This window comes from Mercenaria mercenaria, chromosome 14 (genome assembly GCF_021730395.1).
Source record: "Mercenaria mercenaria strain notata chromosome 14, MADL_Memer_1, whole genome shotgun sequence".
Taxonomy (NCBI): Eukaryota; Metazoa; Mollusca; class Bivalvia; order Venerida; family Veneridae; genus Mercenaria; species Mercenaria mercenaria.
The window spans coordinates 42,911,529-42,925,891 of NC_069374.1; the positions used below are offsets into that span (position 1 = coordinate 42,911,529).

At 33.3% G+C, this 14,363-nt stretch overlaps 1 protein-coding gene across 1 annotated transcript; it reads left to right on the forward strand.

The window, feature by feature from the left end:
• Nucleotides 1–2,291: 2,291 nt before the first annotated feature.
• On the forward strand, nucleotides 2,292–11,344 carry LOC123527376 (lysosomal amino acid transporter 1-like). Its single transcript, XM_045306772.2, has 12 exons — nucleotides 2,292–2,489; nucleotides 2,704–2,907; nucleotides 3,154–3,286; nucleotides 3,565–3,661; nucleotides 3,985–4,142; nucleotides 4,492–4,587; nucleotides 4,868–5,010; nucleotides 6,481–6,508; nucleotides 8,273–8,352; nucleotides 8,964–9,078; nucleotides 9,963–10,187; nucleotides 10,369–11,344. Exons 2-12 carry the CDS (start codon nucleotides 2,726–2,728, stop codon nucleotides 10,504–10,506), a joined length of 1,395 nt encoding a protein of 464 aa, XP_045162707.2. The 5' UTR covers nucleotides 2,292–2,489; nucleotides 2,704–2,725; the 3' UTR covers nucleotides 10,507–11,344.
• Nucleotides 11,345–14,363: the final 3,019 nt, after the last annotated feature.

Sequence of the window (14,363 nt, forward strand, 5' to 3'; positions counted from 1 at the left end):
TGCGACGTTATATTGTTTCTGATTGTTTCGATCTTTCAAATAAAGAAGTCCATGAAATTTTGTGTGAGATGCTGTGGAGATGAATGTGATGTTAAAATCACCTCATTTGTATCGCCAAGAAGATTTTTGGTAATCTGAGATAAACTCCTATGATCACTCCCACATGAGTCAATTTTGCTTGTATAATATTCAACACGAGCTACTTTTAGCATCTTATTCACGTCAGCACACTGTGTTCGTTAAATTTGGTGATCGATTGTGAGTTTACTTTCACGCCATTTGCGTTCTAATTTTTGTTTCTGATGTTTCGCTTCGTGGATTTTTTCGGTATACCACGAACATGAAGGTCTTAACACAATAGTCTTGGTAGTCAAAGGGGCGTGTTTGTATACTATAGAAATTAGCTGATTTGAATATACCTAAAACATTCATCAGTATCAGTTGAGTGCATTGAGTGTTAAAGAAATCTATTCTTTGTATATCTTCTTGGAATGAATCAATGTCGATGAAGCGTAATTTCCTGTACAACACAGTTTTTCATACTGGGGGTGGTTTGGAAGCTTATAGCGTCGAATATCACAGCGAAATGAGCACGTGATTCCATTGGAATCAGAGAGTCCAAGATATATGACTTCGATATTTGAAACCGTGTTATCATTATCTCTAGTTATCTCTACAACCAACATATGCCCAGCAATATATTTTGGTTCTAGTACATGTTGACGCATGCCACATGCATCTAGACTGCTTGTTAACGTTTTTGTGCCACTATTTTCCAGTAAATCAAGATGGAAGTTAAGGTCCCCAACAATGATGGTGGTCTTGTCAATTGTAGCATATTTAGTTAAGAAATGGCGCCATTCTTGCTCTAGGAATATGTTTGTGTTCAAACCGTTGTCTTTGGAAGGGGTGGCCTATATATAATGGCAAGCCGTTGGCCGATGGAGTGTCCGCCTGTAACTATATTGCAATCCATATACTCAAACTTGGAAAATTCCTTGTCTTTGCTTGATGTGACAATGTTCACTTGTATGGCTAACTTGTGAATGATCGCTACGCCCCTACCGCGCCTACCACTACGAGGAACATGTTTCATTTTGTAACCATCGGGCACGAGTTCGCTGATGCACGCCTTGTCAACAGAGCTACCGAGCCCTGTTTCAGTTATATGGCACAAATGTCGGATTCATTTGTAAGGATGAAGTCCCATATGGAGAGTGTTTTATTTTTCACTGATCGTGTATTGATTGAACAAATATTGATGTTTTCTGCCCCTTAACTAATGTACATTGTTATCATTTACCCCATTGTTAGTGTTTGTTAATGTCCCATGCTCGTCAAATCTGATTTTTCTCACCTCAAGTCTCTCTATATTGCATTAATATAAACTCTCAATGTTTTGATAATAATTAGGTCTCTTTTGTGCACTTGCTAATTGTCCAGTATTGTGCAGCTCTGATCTTTTATAAATAATCCCCTGTGACATTCGCTCACTGAAACACATTTTGTTTTGCTGCAGGCTATGCTGATATATGAAAATTTTGAAATTGAATTGCAATAGTGTTTTTATAATCAAAATATCTTTAAAATCACAATTATGATTCACATTAAATTTATAACACTCCAATCATGACAAAATAATGTCCGATATACCCAATTTTCTGAATTCTGAATTAAGTATAGAAAATGTCAGAAAATTATCAATATTTGAGAGCACTGAAAAATGCAGCCTACACCTGGCGCATATCATATTCGCTTTGTTATTCGCTATGAATATGAAAGGTATGAAACGAACAATTGAAATTCAGTTTATAATATATCTTACAAGGCAACGAATCAATACAGTGCACTTGTGTATAACAACACGAACTATATGGCTTTTTACAAAGAAAACTATTTATACTGGTGTCACACATGGTCGTGCTGCGCAACAATAAAACAATCAAACTGAAATTTCTTAAACAATTGACCAAAAGTATTTTACAAGACATGTTTCGTTATGTAGAGGCTTGCATTAACTATTTCATAATGAATATTTTTGTAGTGTAACGACATAGTTTTGTAAGCGAAAATTTCTATACGATACTAGAAATAGTAATGTAAGGTTATCAATTACAACTCTACATTCATGCAATTAATAGGACATTGAAACATTCTTTGAAGTGTTTGTTAGAGTAAGATGTCTTATCGACTTCCCGTAAGGACAAAGGGTACAGCTGTCGCAACATACGTCATAATCCTTTAAATAGCTCTAATCATAAACAAATAGAAACTCGATATAATCATTATACTCCTGCCATAAACACGTGTCACGTTTGTTGTCCTTTTTGGAATTTCCTTGTTGAATGTTCATCTAATAATTCTACGGAATGAAAGTAATCTCTGTGTCAGAAACTGTTTACTTGCAGTGTCCAGTAAATGTGTAAAACATAACTCTGTCCAAGTAATAGACTATGAAAGGAATATTTGAAACATGTAGATATCACCAGGTAAATACAAACTTATTTTTGATTTTACAATGCAAACCAATCTATCAGCTATCAAGATACTTTTTAAAATCGTATAGTTTAACATTGCCAAGAGATTAAATTGGTTCTGTTTAAAGAAAAGATAACCCATTTCATCCTCTGCAACATTTCATCTTAAAAAGTTTATAAACTATGTGTGATATGTCTATAACCTACATATTTCATGTTTCTGCAGGGCCATACATTAGTTGGTAATAATGGATCTTGCAGATCAATATAGGACTCTCCAAATACAGCTTTTATCAAGAAGCAAGAATTGCTCGGCTGGTAATCAATGGGTATGGAATCACTTGGCACAGTGTTTAGAGGAAAAGGATCACACATTTGGTTTTGTGTGTGGCTACTTGGCAGTTATTCTCTGTGCAGTCTCTTACTCAAGGTATACAGTTACTAACATAATCTCTATATGAATATCATTATAAATACATATCTTTGACTAAGTTCTATGAATGATACTTTGCATGAAATGTATATAAAAAACTGCATGTATAAATTCTTCAATAATTCAATGTAAATACATTTATTCTGTAAAAAAATGAAAACATATTTTGATAACTGTCCAGAATTAACAATATTTGTACATTATGACTATACGCGAAGTCAAAAGTCAATCTTGGCCTTACAGTCTAAGCGTTGTTCACGTTCATCGACCTAACCAAACCCACAAGAACGGTGTCCTCGTGTCTGCTGTACTGAACTGGCTGTCAGAAGTAACCGCATTATTTGGAGCGTTTCTATCTCTACAGCTTCCTACACAGGTGAGACATATACACCATTGTCTTGTGACATACAATGAGAAGACACTTGTGAAAAAAGTAATAGAAGTATTAAAACTATAATGAAACACCAGCTGCACATAAGGTCATATGAAAACACAAGAGAATTTTGTAACCTTTACGTAAAATCAAAAGTTTATTAAAGACACAATTATAGGATGCCAAAAACGAGACAGGCGTTTGAAAAATAGATCATGTCTAACTGTAAATGTTTACATTTCTTACCAAAATATTGGTATTTTCAAAATCATTATTTCCAGATTTTATACAGTATCGTCTTACTCACTGTGCATTCACTATGTTGTGCATACGTATGTCTTAGTCCATCTTCAAAAGGAAATCAAAATTTGTTCACAGGTAAAAAGAGTCGTTTTCATCTATAAGAGCAGTTCAATATTTTATGTAAAATGTTATTGATTTATAATTAACAGCTTAATATATCTTATATAAAGTCAACATTATCAAGAGAAATTTCAAATGAATCTCACAAGAATGTCTGAACTGAAGTTGTAAAATTGAAGCAAATGTAAAGAGATGAACTGGCAGTAACAACAGAGAGCCATGTATTTTCACAAAATGCAAAACCGTTATTTTTATTTTACCAGATATGTAATTAGGTAGGGTTTCATATTAATGTCTACGATTTTTCAGTGCTATTTACCAAATATATTTTGTTACAGTTAAGCCTACTAAAAAGAAATCGATGTTGAGAAAATGCATGTATCCATTTTACATCCTGTTACCTGCCATCTTTACCATCATTTTGACAACAAAAGCAACACAATCAATGAGCAGACGGTACGACTTTGTCAGCGCTCGTCCTCTCTCGCTGTATCAGGTAATTATTCACTTTTATCAGTTGAGAAAGGTCTTTTATCAGTATCTTATATTTAACCTGAATCTACATTTTCATTACTTTTTTATGTAATGCGAAAAATATGAGGAAAACGTTAATTAAAAAAACTCTGCAATACTCCCACTTACTGAAGTGAAATAAAAAACTTCGCATGTTTTAACAATGGAAGATATAACACTACTTTGCATGTATATTAGACAATAAAAGAACTCTGTATCTTGGAGTGGTTCTAAAATAACAGTAGTCTTTATTATTTGTTCTTTATTCTTAGTTCCAGTACTACCTTTTTATCTATTTCAGAGTTCCAGTACTTTCTTTTTATATATTTCAGACAGAGATATCCGTGTTTTGGTTGCTGGGTTATATTTTAGGAACAGTTGCTGCTATATTACTGTGCTGCACCCGTGTTGTTGAAATGATGCATGTCGTATGTAGTCTAGAATATCACAGCAAGACAAATATTGCCAAATAAGAAAAGTATTCTTCATAGATAATGTTTTCAATGAGAACGGCATTCAATAACCAAAATGTCCATTGCCATTGGACCCCTTTTGCAATTCGAATACAATTCTAGAAATGTAAATTTCTGTAAATCAATTATTGTTATTGATGCAGTGAATATATATTGTATTTCATTTAACTCTTTAATTATATTCTATTGAACACCTGTAAATAGAGTTCATACTAAAAGATTTACTAATTTTCAGTTTAGATCCATGGACAGCAACAGATGTTTGCCATGTATTTACCTGGCGAGTATATCCGGAGGACTCTGCTATATTTACAGTGTTTTGTCGCAAAGCCTTTCTATAGTGTTTATTTTCCACACATTACCGTGGACATTGCCGAGGTATAGTATGAGTATCAATTCAAATAATCATTGCTGTGAATAATGACAGAAAACTCTACAAGGTTCTCTATACAGACAAACACAAAGTTACTCACCCAGGTAGTTTTCTGTATCAATCTCAGCAAGGTTCTCTATACAGACAAACACAAAGTGACTCACCCAGGTAGTTTTCTGTATTAATCTCAGCAAGGTTCTCTATACAGACAAACACAAAGTTACTCACCCAGGTAGTTTTCTGTATTAATCTCAGCAAGGTTCTCTATACAGACAAACACAAAGTGACTCACCCAGGTAGTTTTCTGTATTAATCTCAGCAAGGTTCTCTATACAGACAAACACAAAGTTACTCACCCAGGTAGTTTTCTGTATTAATCTCAGCAAGGTTCTCTATACAGACAAACACAAAGTGACTCACCCAGGTAGTTTTCTGTATCAATCTCAGCAAGGTTCTCTATACAGACAAACACAAAGTTACTCACCCAGGTAGTTTTCTGTATCAATCTCAGCAGAGTACTCTTACACAAACATGTATATTTTTTCAGGTTTTACGGCCTTCTGAACAATGAATGGTTAATACGGTTTAGTTTTACTTCTGTTTACACAATCATTTTGAGTTTTAAATAGCTTGCCATTGCGTACATTAGGACTGACCAGGTGGGAATCGCTTTTATTTAACCTGCCCTGTAACTTTGGAACATAATCGGGATAAAGAATGAGAGTGTGTGTACTATTAATGGATTTAAATCCCCAAATGGCATTTTAGCTAAAGACCGTTCCAAGACGATGTCTCAGCGTTCGCTTCTTCCATGTTTTAACTTTATAGATTGTCTATGTATTTTGTGTATATACTTGTCAATGTAATGTTCACGGTCGGTTTGATGAGGCTGTGTTCCTTGTACGTGACAAATCCAACTGGACTGGATATCCATAACCTATTCATTAACAATATTTCAAAATATGAAGGAGATGCGGGGGAGTACAAACTTGAACTCTTAGAATACTTTTGAAAATTAGCAGGACAAACAAAAACAAGAACGAAATTTAGAATGAACCAGTAGTATTGATTGGCTGTAATTGGTAGCTTTCCTTGTGATATAGTGTTGATTAACTTGTCACCAAAGGATTTATGCAGGATGATAATTTGCACCAAGGGATTTTATGTTCAGAGCATATACGTAATTACCAGACCAGTGACTTAAATTAGGAATTAAACTTACTGGAATCTAAGATACCTTGTCGTTTTTTAGAATTGTTGCAATGTTTGATTTTGCGAAAGAGTGGGCAGATGTATACATTACATAAACATCATATAATAAAAACAAGGCAGAGAGGTGGACTAGCGTTCAAGTCATACATGGTGTAGAATTCCTTGTTCAAATGAAAACCTGCACTGATGCCAAGCATATTGACAATATTTTGTAACATTTTTACTGTCAGATGATATATTAAATGTGTTTTCTTTCTTTCCAGGTTAGTTGCTGTTGGAATGGACTTTGGTGTATCCTTCAGGTTTTATTGGTTACAAAGTTGAACTGAAACCATAAACACTTGTAAACACTGGTCTTTAGAAATTTCAGAAAATAACAGTTAATAGTATAATTCGTTTTGGATAAATATACAGACAAAATGTTAAAAACTTTCAGCTACAAGCATAAACTCATATATTGAAAACGGAAATAATTACTACAAGGAAATTTTGAAGCTGCTTTAGTATTATTTGCTAACAAAGTTCCTTAAGGAGGTAGGTTACCTTGTTACAAGGGTAAATTCAAATTAGCTGAACCGCAGCATTCTTTTGTATTTCGTGTAATATGAAGTTTTAACTGCTACAATCTCAATTTCGTTTGTCTCTGTCCCTTAAAGTTCAATTTTTATCCAGGTTTAAAGAACATGATCCTCCAAAGGTATTTCATATTGAAAGAAGAAGGAAAATACGGATATTTAACACTTTTCAGTGTATTTTAGTTTCATTGATATCCGTAGAAGTCTGCATAATTGATAATGTTACTAATATGCACGTAAGCTTTCTAATATAAGCTTAAAATGTATATGTCGCGGGGCTCGTGTTTCCATGGTAACGCATTTTCTCTCATTTTTAAACAACTATGTATAAAAATAGGGTTTTTCGACGGCTTCAGTGCCATTCTGTTAATGACCAACATGGAATATTTGGGTAATATCATTAGCAAAATACCAAGCACTTTACATGGTACCCTATTTTTCTTAATGTTTAAAGTAACCATGGCAACAGAGATGTTTAAAATAGCTTATATCTTGCTTTTTGTCGTAATTTCTTATAGAAAGTATTGAATAAGATTATCTTTCTAGTTGATGTAGCATTAAAACATATTATTTCTAACGTAAGTCATATTTTCGTGTTATTTGCATTTATTCAAATAAATTTCACAGCTTAGAATACTTACAGCAGTATCCCTCGTTTGGAATTTTTCATGGAAAAATCGTTCAGCATGCTGCTATTATTCTCATGGATATTGTTCAAATGAAAATAAAAAGCCGAAGCTGTGTTTCTTAAATAAACCAGTGTCAACGCTTTTAAATTTTACATTTAGATACATAGGTCACGGGCTTCGTTTCCATGGTAACATCAATTCAATTCAAGAAATCACAATTTTCTACTGAAATTTGAACAATTTTAGATCTTAGTTTTAGTACATAAGTAGCAAATTATCAACGGAACCTGAAAAATAGGTATTACAAATCAAACTGCTATATATTTTATTTGAAAATGGCCGTAACAAGTAACCTTTCACCTAACTATATTCCAAATAACATTGTTTATCATCATCCATTTTCTTATATTCCGCATAACATTTCAATATAACCACATAAAAGAAGCAAAATATTGAATATTATTCAGAGCAAAAGACTCATAAAAAATATTTCAGCAAATAATGGTTATTCGGAAATAGTTAAAATAAAGAAAATGCACAGAATTACATACTTTCAAGATAAAAGCTATTAATTTTGCGCGGTAACTGACACGTAACGTCATGACGTCAATGACGTCATTTTAAGGCAACATTGTTTTGAAGCGTTTCTGCGGCAATTTATTCACTATTTCTGCATTATTAAACCATAAAGCATCAGATCGAAGACAGGTTCATGATTTGTTTTCAGAAGAATGAATATACAAACACATTTAGTTTGTCGTAAACATCGTCGTAAATCGTCATGTTAGCTTCCGGTTGGACATGCGCACATACAAATATAAAGGTAACCTACCTCCTTAACATGCTAATAGATTTTAATTCAGCGCATGCTGTATATGAAACAAGGAAGGAAGCGGAAATTATCAAATGAGGATACCAAGAGCCTGCTTAGGTAAGAACATTTATGAGGATCAGGTTGACATTCAATGATTTCTTAAGTTGTTCATGTGTAATGTAAGTGATATTACATACTTCGCTTGTTTTAAGTTTACGCGTGCGTGATCTGGAGTCAGGTTACTATTTAACCATTATAAATCGGTTTCGTACATGAGGAAATGCATATAATGCATTTAAATACAAAATTTCAAAATAAGCTTGCATTTAAATGACAATAATAAGAAAGGTCCAGATACAGATATTCGGAATGTGAAATAATTTATATACTTTTATTTGAAAACCATCTCATTTTTCATCGATCTTATATATTGAAGATTGACTATCGTTAATGGTAGTAAAAATTGACAAATTCATGACAGACAAATAATACATATATCAAATTATTCTCATAAGTCGTGAGTTTTGTATGATGGCAGGATATAAAAGAATCTTCCTAGTGTTCCCAAGTCCTAAAACAGAGCAATTATGAAAAATGTTAGTATCCAAGAGGTGTTTTGTCTAAGAAACAACTAAATAGAAATAAATAAATAAATAAGAAACAACAAAATAGTCTGCATGATAATATGTTTAGGAGCAGGTTAATCAATAAATTTTATAATGATATAGTTCAGAAGAAGATACAGACTTTTCGGATAACGACAGCGAAGAAGTCATCTGGATGCCATTGAAGATTTTGGACGAGGCAAAACCTCAAAATCCAGTTTCAGTTTCAAGGGTGCAGGTAAAAGCATATGCGATTACAAGAATCTTTCTCTGGTTGAATGTTCGGGCTGAAAATTCTGGATCGAGGGTAACTGTTAAGGCGGTAAAAAGGCTTTGCTGAGCTACCACAAAAGTTACCCGAGAGCCAGGTATTCCGTCCGCACCTTCTACCAGTAATATATTCCTTTTCTTGCAGACTGCTTTTCTTCAAATAACAGAGATAAAATAAAATAAATGCTTTTCCTTTAAGCACTACTTTATTATAGAACATTCATATATTTCATATATAAATTACAGCACGAGAGAGTCACCTTACATCCTGAGGTTTAAGACGAGTTTTTCCAGCACTGGCAATAACACGGGAAAATCTTGTCTAACCAGCAAGAAAAATGTCAATTAATAAATGGTTTTATTGTCAAATTTTTAAGAGATGAGTGCTAAAATTCGTATGAACTTTGTATACTGCAGATCATAAGTATACATTTGTGTCCATGAGAAGACTGAGAATTATGAAATATTTAGAATTCTAAATTGGTGAATAACTCTAAGTGCTCTTTTGTGACTGCGTTAGTTCTTGTCCTAAATTGGCAGACCAACGTATCAAACAATTATTACGAAAACAGATTAAGCTTTAAACGATGCAATCTGAAATAGTTTAATTAAACTAATAGTCAAGAAAGAGTCACTTTTTAAACAATGCCACATCTCGAATTCACGTGAATAATTTGTGTAATATTAATTGTTCGGACATATCGTAAATCTAAAAATATTGCAAAATTTCTTCAAAATGTTGCAAGGTCAAAAATGCATTAATTATCTTTGTTTGGTTCAAACATGAGCAACAGTAATTTTGGACTGGTCATCCGATGGGTTTTCAAGAAAACATATTTTTGTCGTTCACAGATAATATCAGTGTCTGCACCATCTATAGATATCCCTGATCTAAATAATGAAGGACAGTATTATGACTCGGGCATAAATAAAGATGGCAACAGTGTGAACATTGATAACTGCAAAAGTGAGGAGACGGATAATCGCGATACTACAGATGGTGATATATCAAAGCTTGATGATGAGAAAATTGCATTAGAAAAACTTAAAGACGACCTTCAGTCTGATATAGAGTCAGTGAGTATCTATATGAACAATTTTTAACGTGTTCTATTTAGCTTAAATCTACCTCCTGAATCAACATTTCAGTAAATTGCAGTCTTATTATAACACTTCCTAAATAGATTTTAAGAAAATTCTTATAGATATATCAGAAAAAAATCTTTGTCTAGCAATTCTAAACATTTTTCTATTTCAGTTGGAAACCAGTAGTTCCAATTCCAATGATGATCCAAAACATGTGACAAACAACAATATCATAAAGAAAAACATTGAAGCTCTGATAGAGGTGAGCAAAGAGGAAAAAATAGTTTCATGGATGAACAACAGCAAATGAAATGTTTCAAAGAGAGACTAAAATAATCTTGCGCAAAATCAAAACCAAATTTTCACTTTTAATGTATTGGTTTAAGGAAATGTCACTAAGTTTCGTTTTATTTGGAATGCTAGAAGGCAGCCATTCTCATATGTTACTGGAAATGCCTCATACCGAGAAGTTTGAAATCATCCCCGTATTATATCAGTATGTTTCCATTTACAGCCTTGTGTGGAATGCGATAAGAACAAATAAACTGATTCTCAGTCTCAATGATCTAAATTTAATATAACTTAAAGATACAAGTTTATATGTATTGCCTGCCTGTAAATTAAATGCTACTCTTTTTCTATTTTGTGCACATTTGCAAATACTTATTGACTTTAAAGTTACTTTTTCTAACTCACCTAACCTGTTTCAGTTTGTTTTATTGTATTTCCTAATTTACATAAAGAACCATAAGTTATGTGCCAGTGACACTGAAATTGCTTTGAAAATTATAATAACCGGAAATTTCCTTAATATTGTTCAGCTATCCCCTAAGCACAGCGTAGAAATAAGGCTATATTCTCCCAATTGATTTGTCTCTATGTTTAGTTGTAAGTAGTTCACTACCCTGATTTTTTTCTTTTTATGGGAGACAAAAAATCAATTTGTATAGGATGCAAGTATACATTCGTTAATAAACATTGAACTGAGTTTATAAGCTAGCGGGAAATCTTGAGAAAGTAAGAATATACATTTTACATCACAAAATCGCATCTCAACGATGCGAGATCATGACTAGCAACTATGCAGTTATCATTATAATTTGTTATTTTCTGTTTGACATAGATAAATAAAATGTGTTGAAACCGCATCTTGTACAACTGTTAGTTATTTAATTTCTATTTAAAATGTAGAGTAAAAGTTAATAACTAAAGCCATAAGTAATGTTTAATATTTATTTACTATAGTCGGGTGGCAAATATACAACTTGAATTGAATAGACAGGCATGCTTAGCCCGTGTGGTCTGATTATTTAGGGGCGGCATCACCAGGATTTAATATTAATAAATGTTGGTAAAATATGTCGACTGAACCATAAACACTAAACATGAATGGACCCATTTATGAATGCCTCCTGTCTTAAGGAAAATGCAAGATATGCTAGACATCAAAGACGGAAAGATGCTGGGAAAAACGAAACGAGCAAAATTCAATAAATCATTATCTCAAGGAAATGTACGCCTGGTCCCAGTCACTTAAAGAACTAATGCCATGATTAGCTCACAAAAGAAAAAAAAAATTAATACATACAGACTAACAATGAAATGAATATATTTACTGTCCTAACTACATTAGCACCCATTTTTAGCAATGCCAGACGGACACACAGACAACCGCAAAACTTTGTCTCTCCGTTTTTCGCCGAGCATAAAAAGAAGACTTAGAACTGCTACATGTATATGCCTCTAAGTTCATTTTATTCCTTCACTCAAAATGAACATAAATGAATATGGGGATTTTATACAGAACAAGAAAAACATCAATATTTCATATGAATTGTGTGGACACCAAGTATCCAAAGTACAATGGAATAAGTACTACATCTGTGACGCTTTGCCTAAGTGCCAAGTGTTTGGGTCAGGAACATGTTATTATTATAATAGTTTTTCTATTATAATGAAAAGTAAAATCTGTGAAATATAGAACACATCTATGCAACTTAATAGCAGACTCAGTATGACTGAGACTTTTCATGAGAGGAGTGTTTACGTCCCTCACGCCCGCAGCATGAGAGGTAGAGGAGTGTGTACGCCCCTCACGCCCGCAGCATTGGTTTAAGTGGAATACTACCGTAATAGTAAAAATGAACGTGCTAAATGAAATGAAAAAGAAGTCAATAAAACACACACGGGACTTTATGAAGTAAATATGCAATTAATGCGGATAGATCACAAATCTGTTAACCAATAGGTCAGGAGTAAAATCTTGTCTGTGATGATTTGAAAGAAAACAAGAATATGTCTTTAGTCATTCACTCTCCACCTCTGGTTCGTGTAGATACAACTGCAATACAGTACTGGTAAATACTGTGGGATGATCTGGCCCTATGAAACTGATCATTTTGTTATATGAAACACTAACAGAATATATCATGAGTAAAACGATAAAGAACACCTTTATGTGTTAGAAGTATGAACAAGAGTGTTCAATATAGAAAACAGAGAGGAGTTCTAACATTTCTCACAGTAAAGTGATAATCAGTTGATAATGTAATCATTAGTTCATGGATGCGAAAACACAGATTTATATAATATAACTACATCGATATCTAATACAGCAAAATATATTGTGTATATACACATGTTTTATAATGTGATCAGGCATGTATGTACGCAAGTTCTAGTTAATATATACACCCAAACAACGAACATTTTTGTACCAACATAAGTACTAGTGTTGTCATGACAATGAATTAAGGATTTAGATAATCAGTGTGCTAGTTTAATCCATACTGGTTAGTTAATAAATTGTTTAAATTATATTGTGAGACACAGACTTATTCTATGGCTTTTCAAAATATCCTGCAGATGAATTATATGGGCGGCTTTTTATGACTGGTGTTTGCAAAGCTTACAGCAGCCAGGGACCTTTTTTTCTGTCAAGCAAATTCAATGAATTATTATTCCCCGAGAATTGTAACCTCTGGCCCCACTCAGTTAAAGGAAGTTTTAAATGTCACTGCTGATTCTATTAATATACAACAAGAGGGTCATGATGGTCCTATATTGCTCACTTGAGTCTAGTTGCTCAATTGGAAAAAATCTTTGCTAAAGCTTCAAAAACAAATAATAATAACTAGGCGAGTAGGTCACGGTAAAGATTATTCAAGATAACTACTGAAATCTGTTAAAAAATTATACAGGTGGTCCAAATCTCTTTGCTGTTGCTTCAAAAACAAGAAAGTAGGTAAGCAGGTCAGAGTTAAGAATTTAAAAGATGAGTAATGAAATCTGTATCAAAAGGTATACACTTGTTGTACCTTCAAAAACAAGAAAGTCGAGGTCAGCAGGTCAGGGTTAAGAATATTAAAGATGAGTAATGAAATCCACAGTGTACAGACTCTGTACGCCCAAACGGAAGTCGCCAAAAACTAGGCCTTTCATATCGTTTTTCAAATTTTTGGAAGCTGTCGGTAGTAAGTATTTTTATGTTTTTCTCTGGTTGTTTGAAATAGATATTCTTGTTGCATATATTTTTTCAGTGTATGATAAATGTCTCTGCAACACACAGTTGTTAAATAGACATTAACGTTTGAAATTAAAACGTATTTTCACCAAAAACACAGATGGTCAAAGCAAAAGATGAAGTATTAGGCTAAAAATGCCCATTATTTTGGAATTGCGAAGAAAATTCATGTCAGAACTGCTTCTGAATGTTTCATTACCAATCCATGCACATGAGTTTATACCTACAAATATGCATTTACAATTCTGAATAGTTGAAATATTGTTTAATCCAACATGCATCTGAAGTATGCACTGGCCGCCTAGTCGCAAAACTTGATATAAAACTGTTCCACTATTCGCAAAAACGTACGCCTATTCAGTAAAGAAATGATGAAGTGTTTGCGCTTATAAGCTCCATTTACTGTACTCATTAAATTAATAAATGTACGTTTTGTATTGTATCTTACTTGCGACAGTCAAATAGTATTTATTGGTCTATTTCACCAACGGTGTCCTTGTCTTGGACAAGAAATAGTACGCGTGTTTCCGCTAACATACGAGAAAAAATATATATTCCGCTCAGTTTGACAGGACACTTTATTTTTCATTTTAGCTTCACTATTCGGAGAATAGGGGTGCTATTCTACTCGCCCGGCTTAGCGT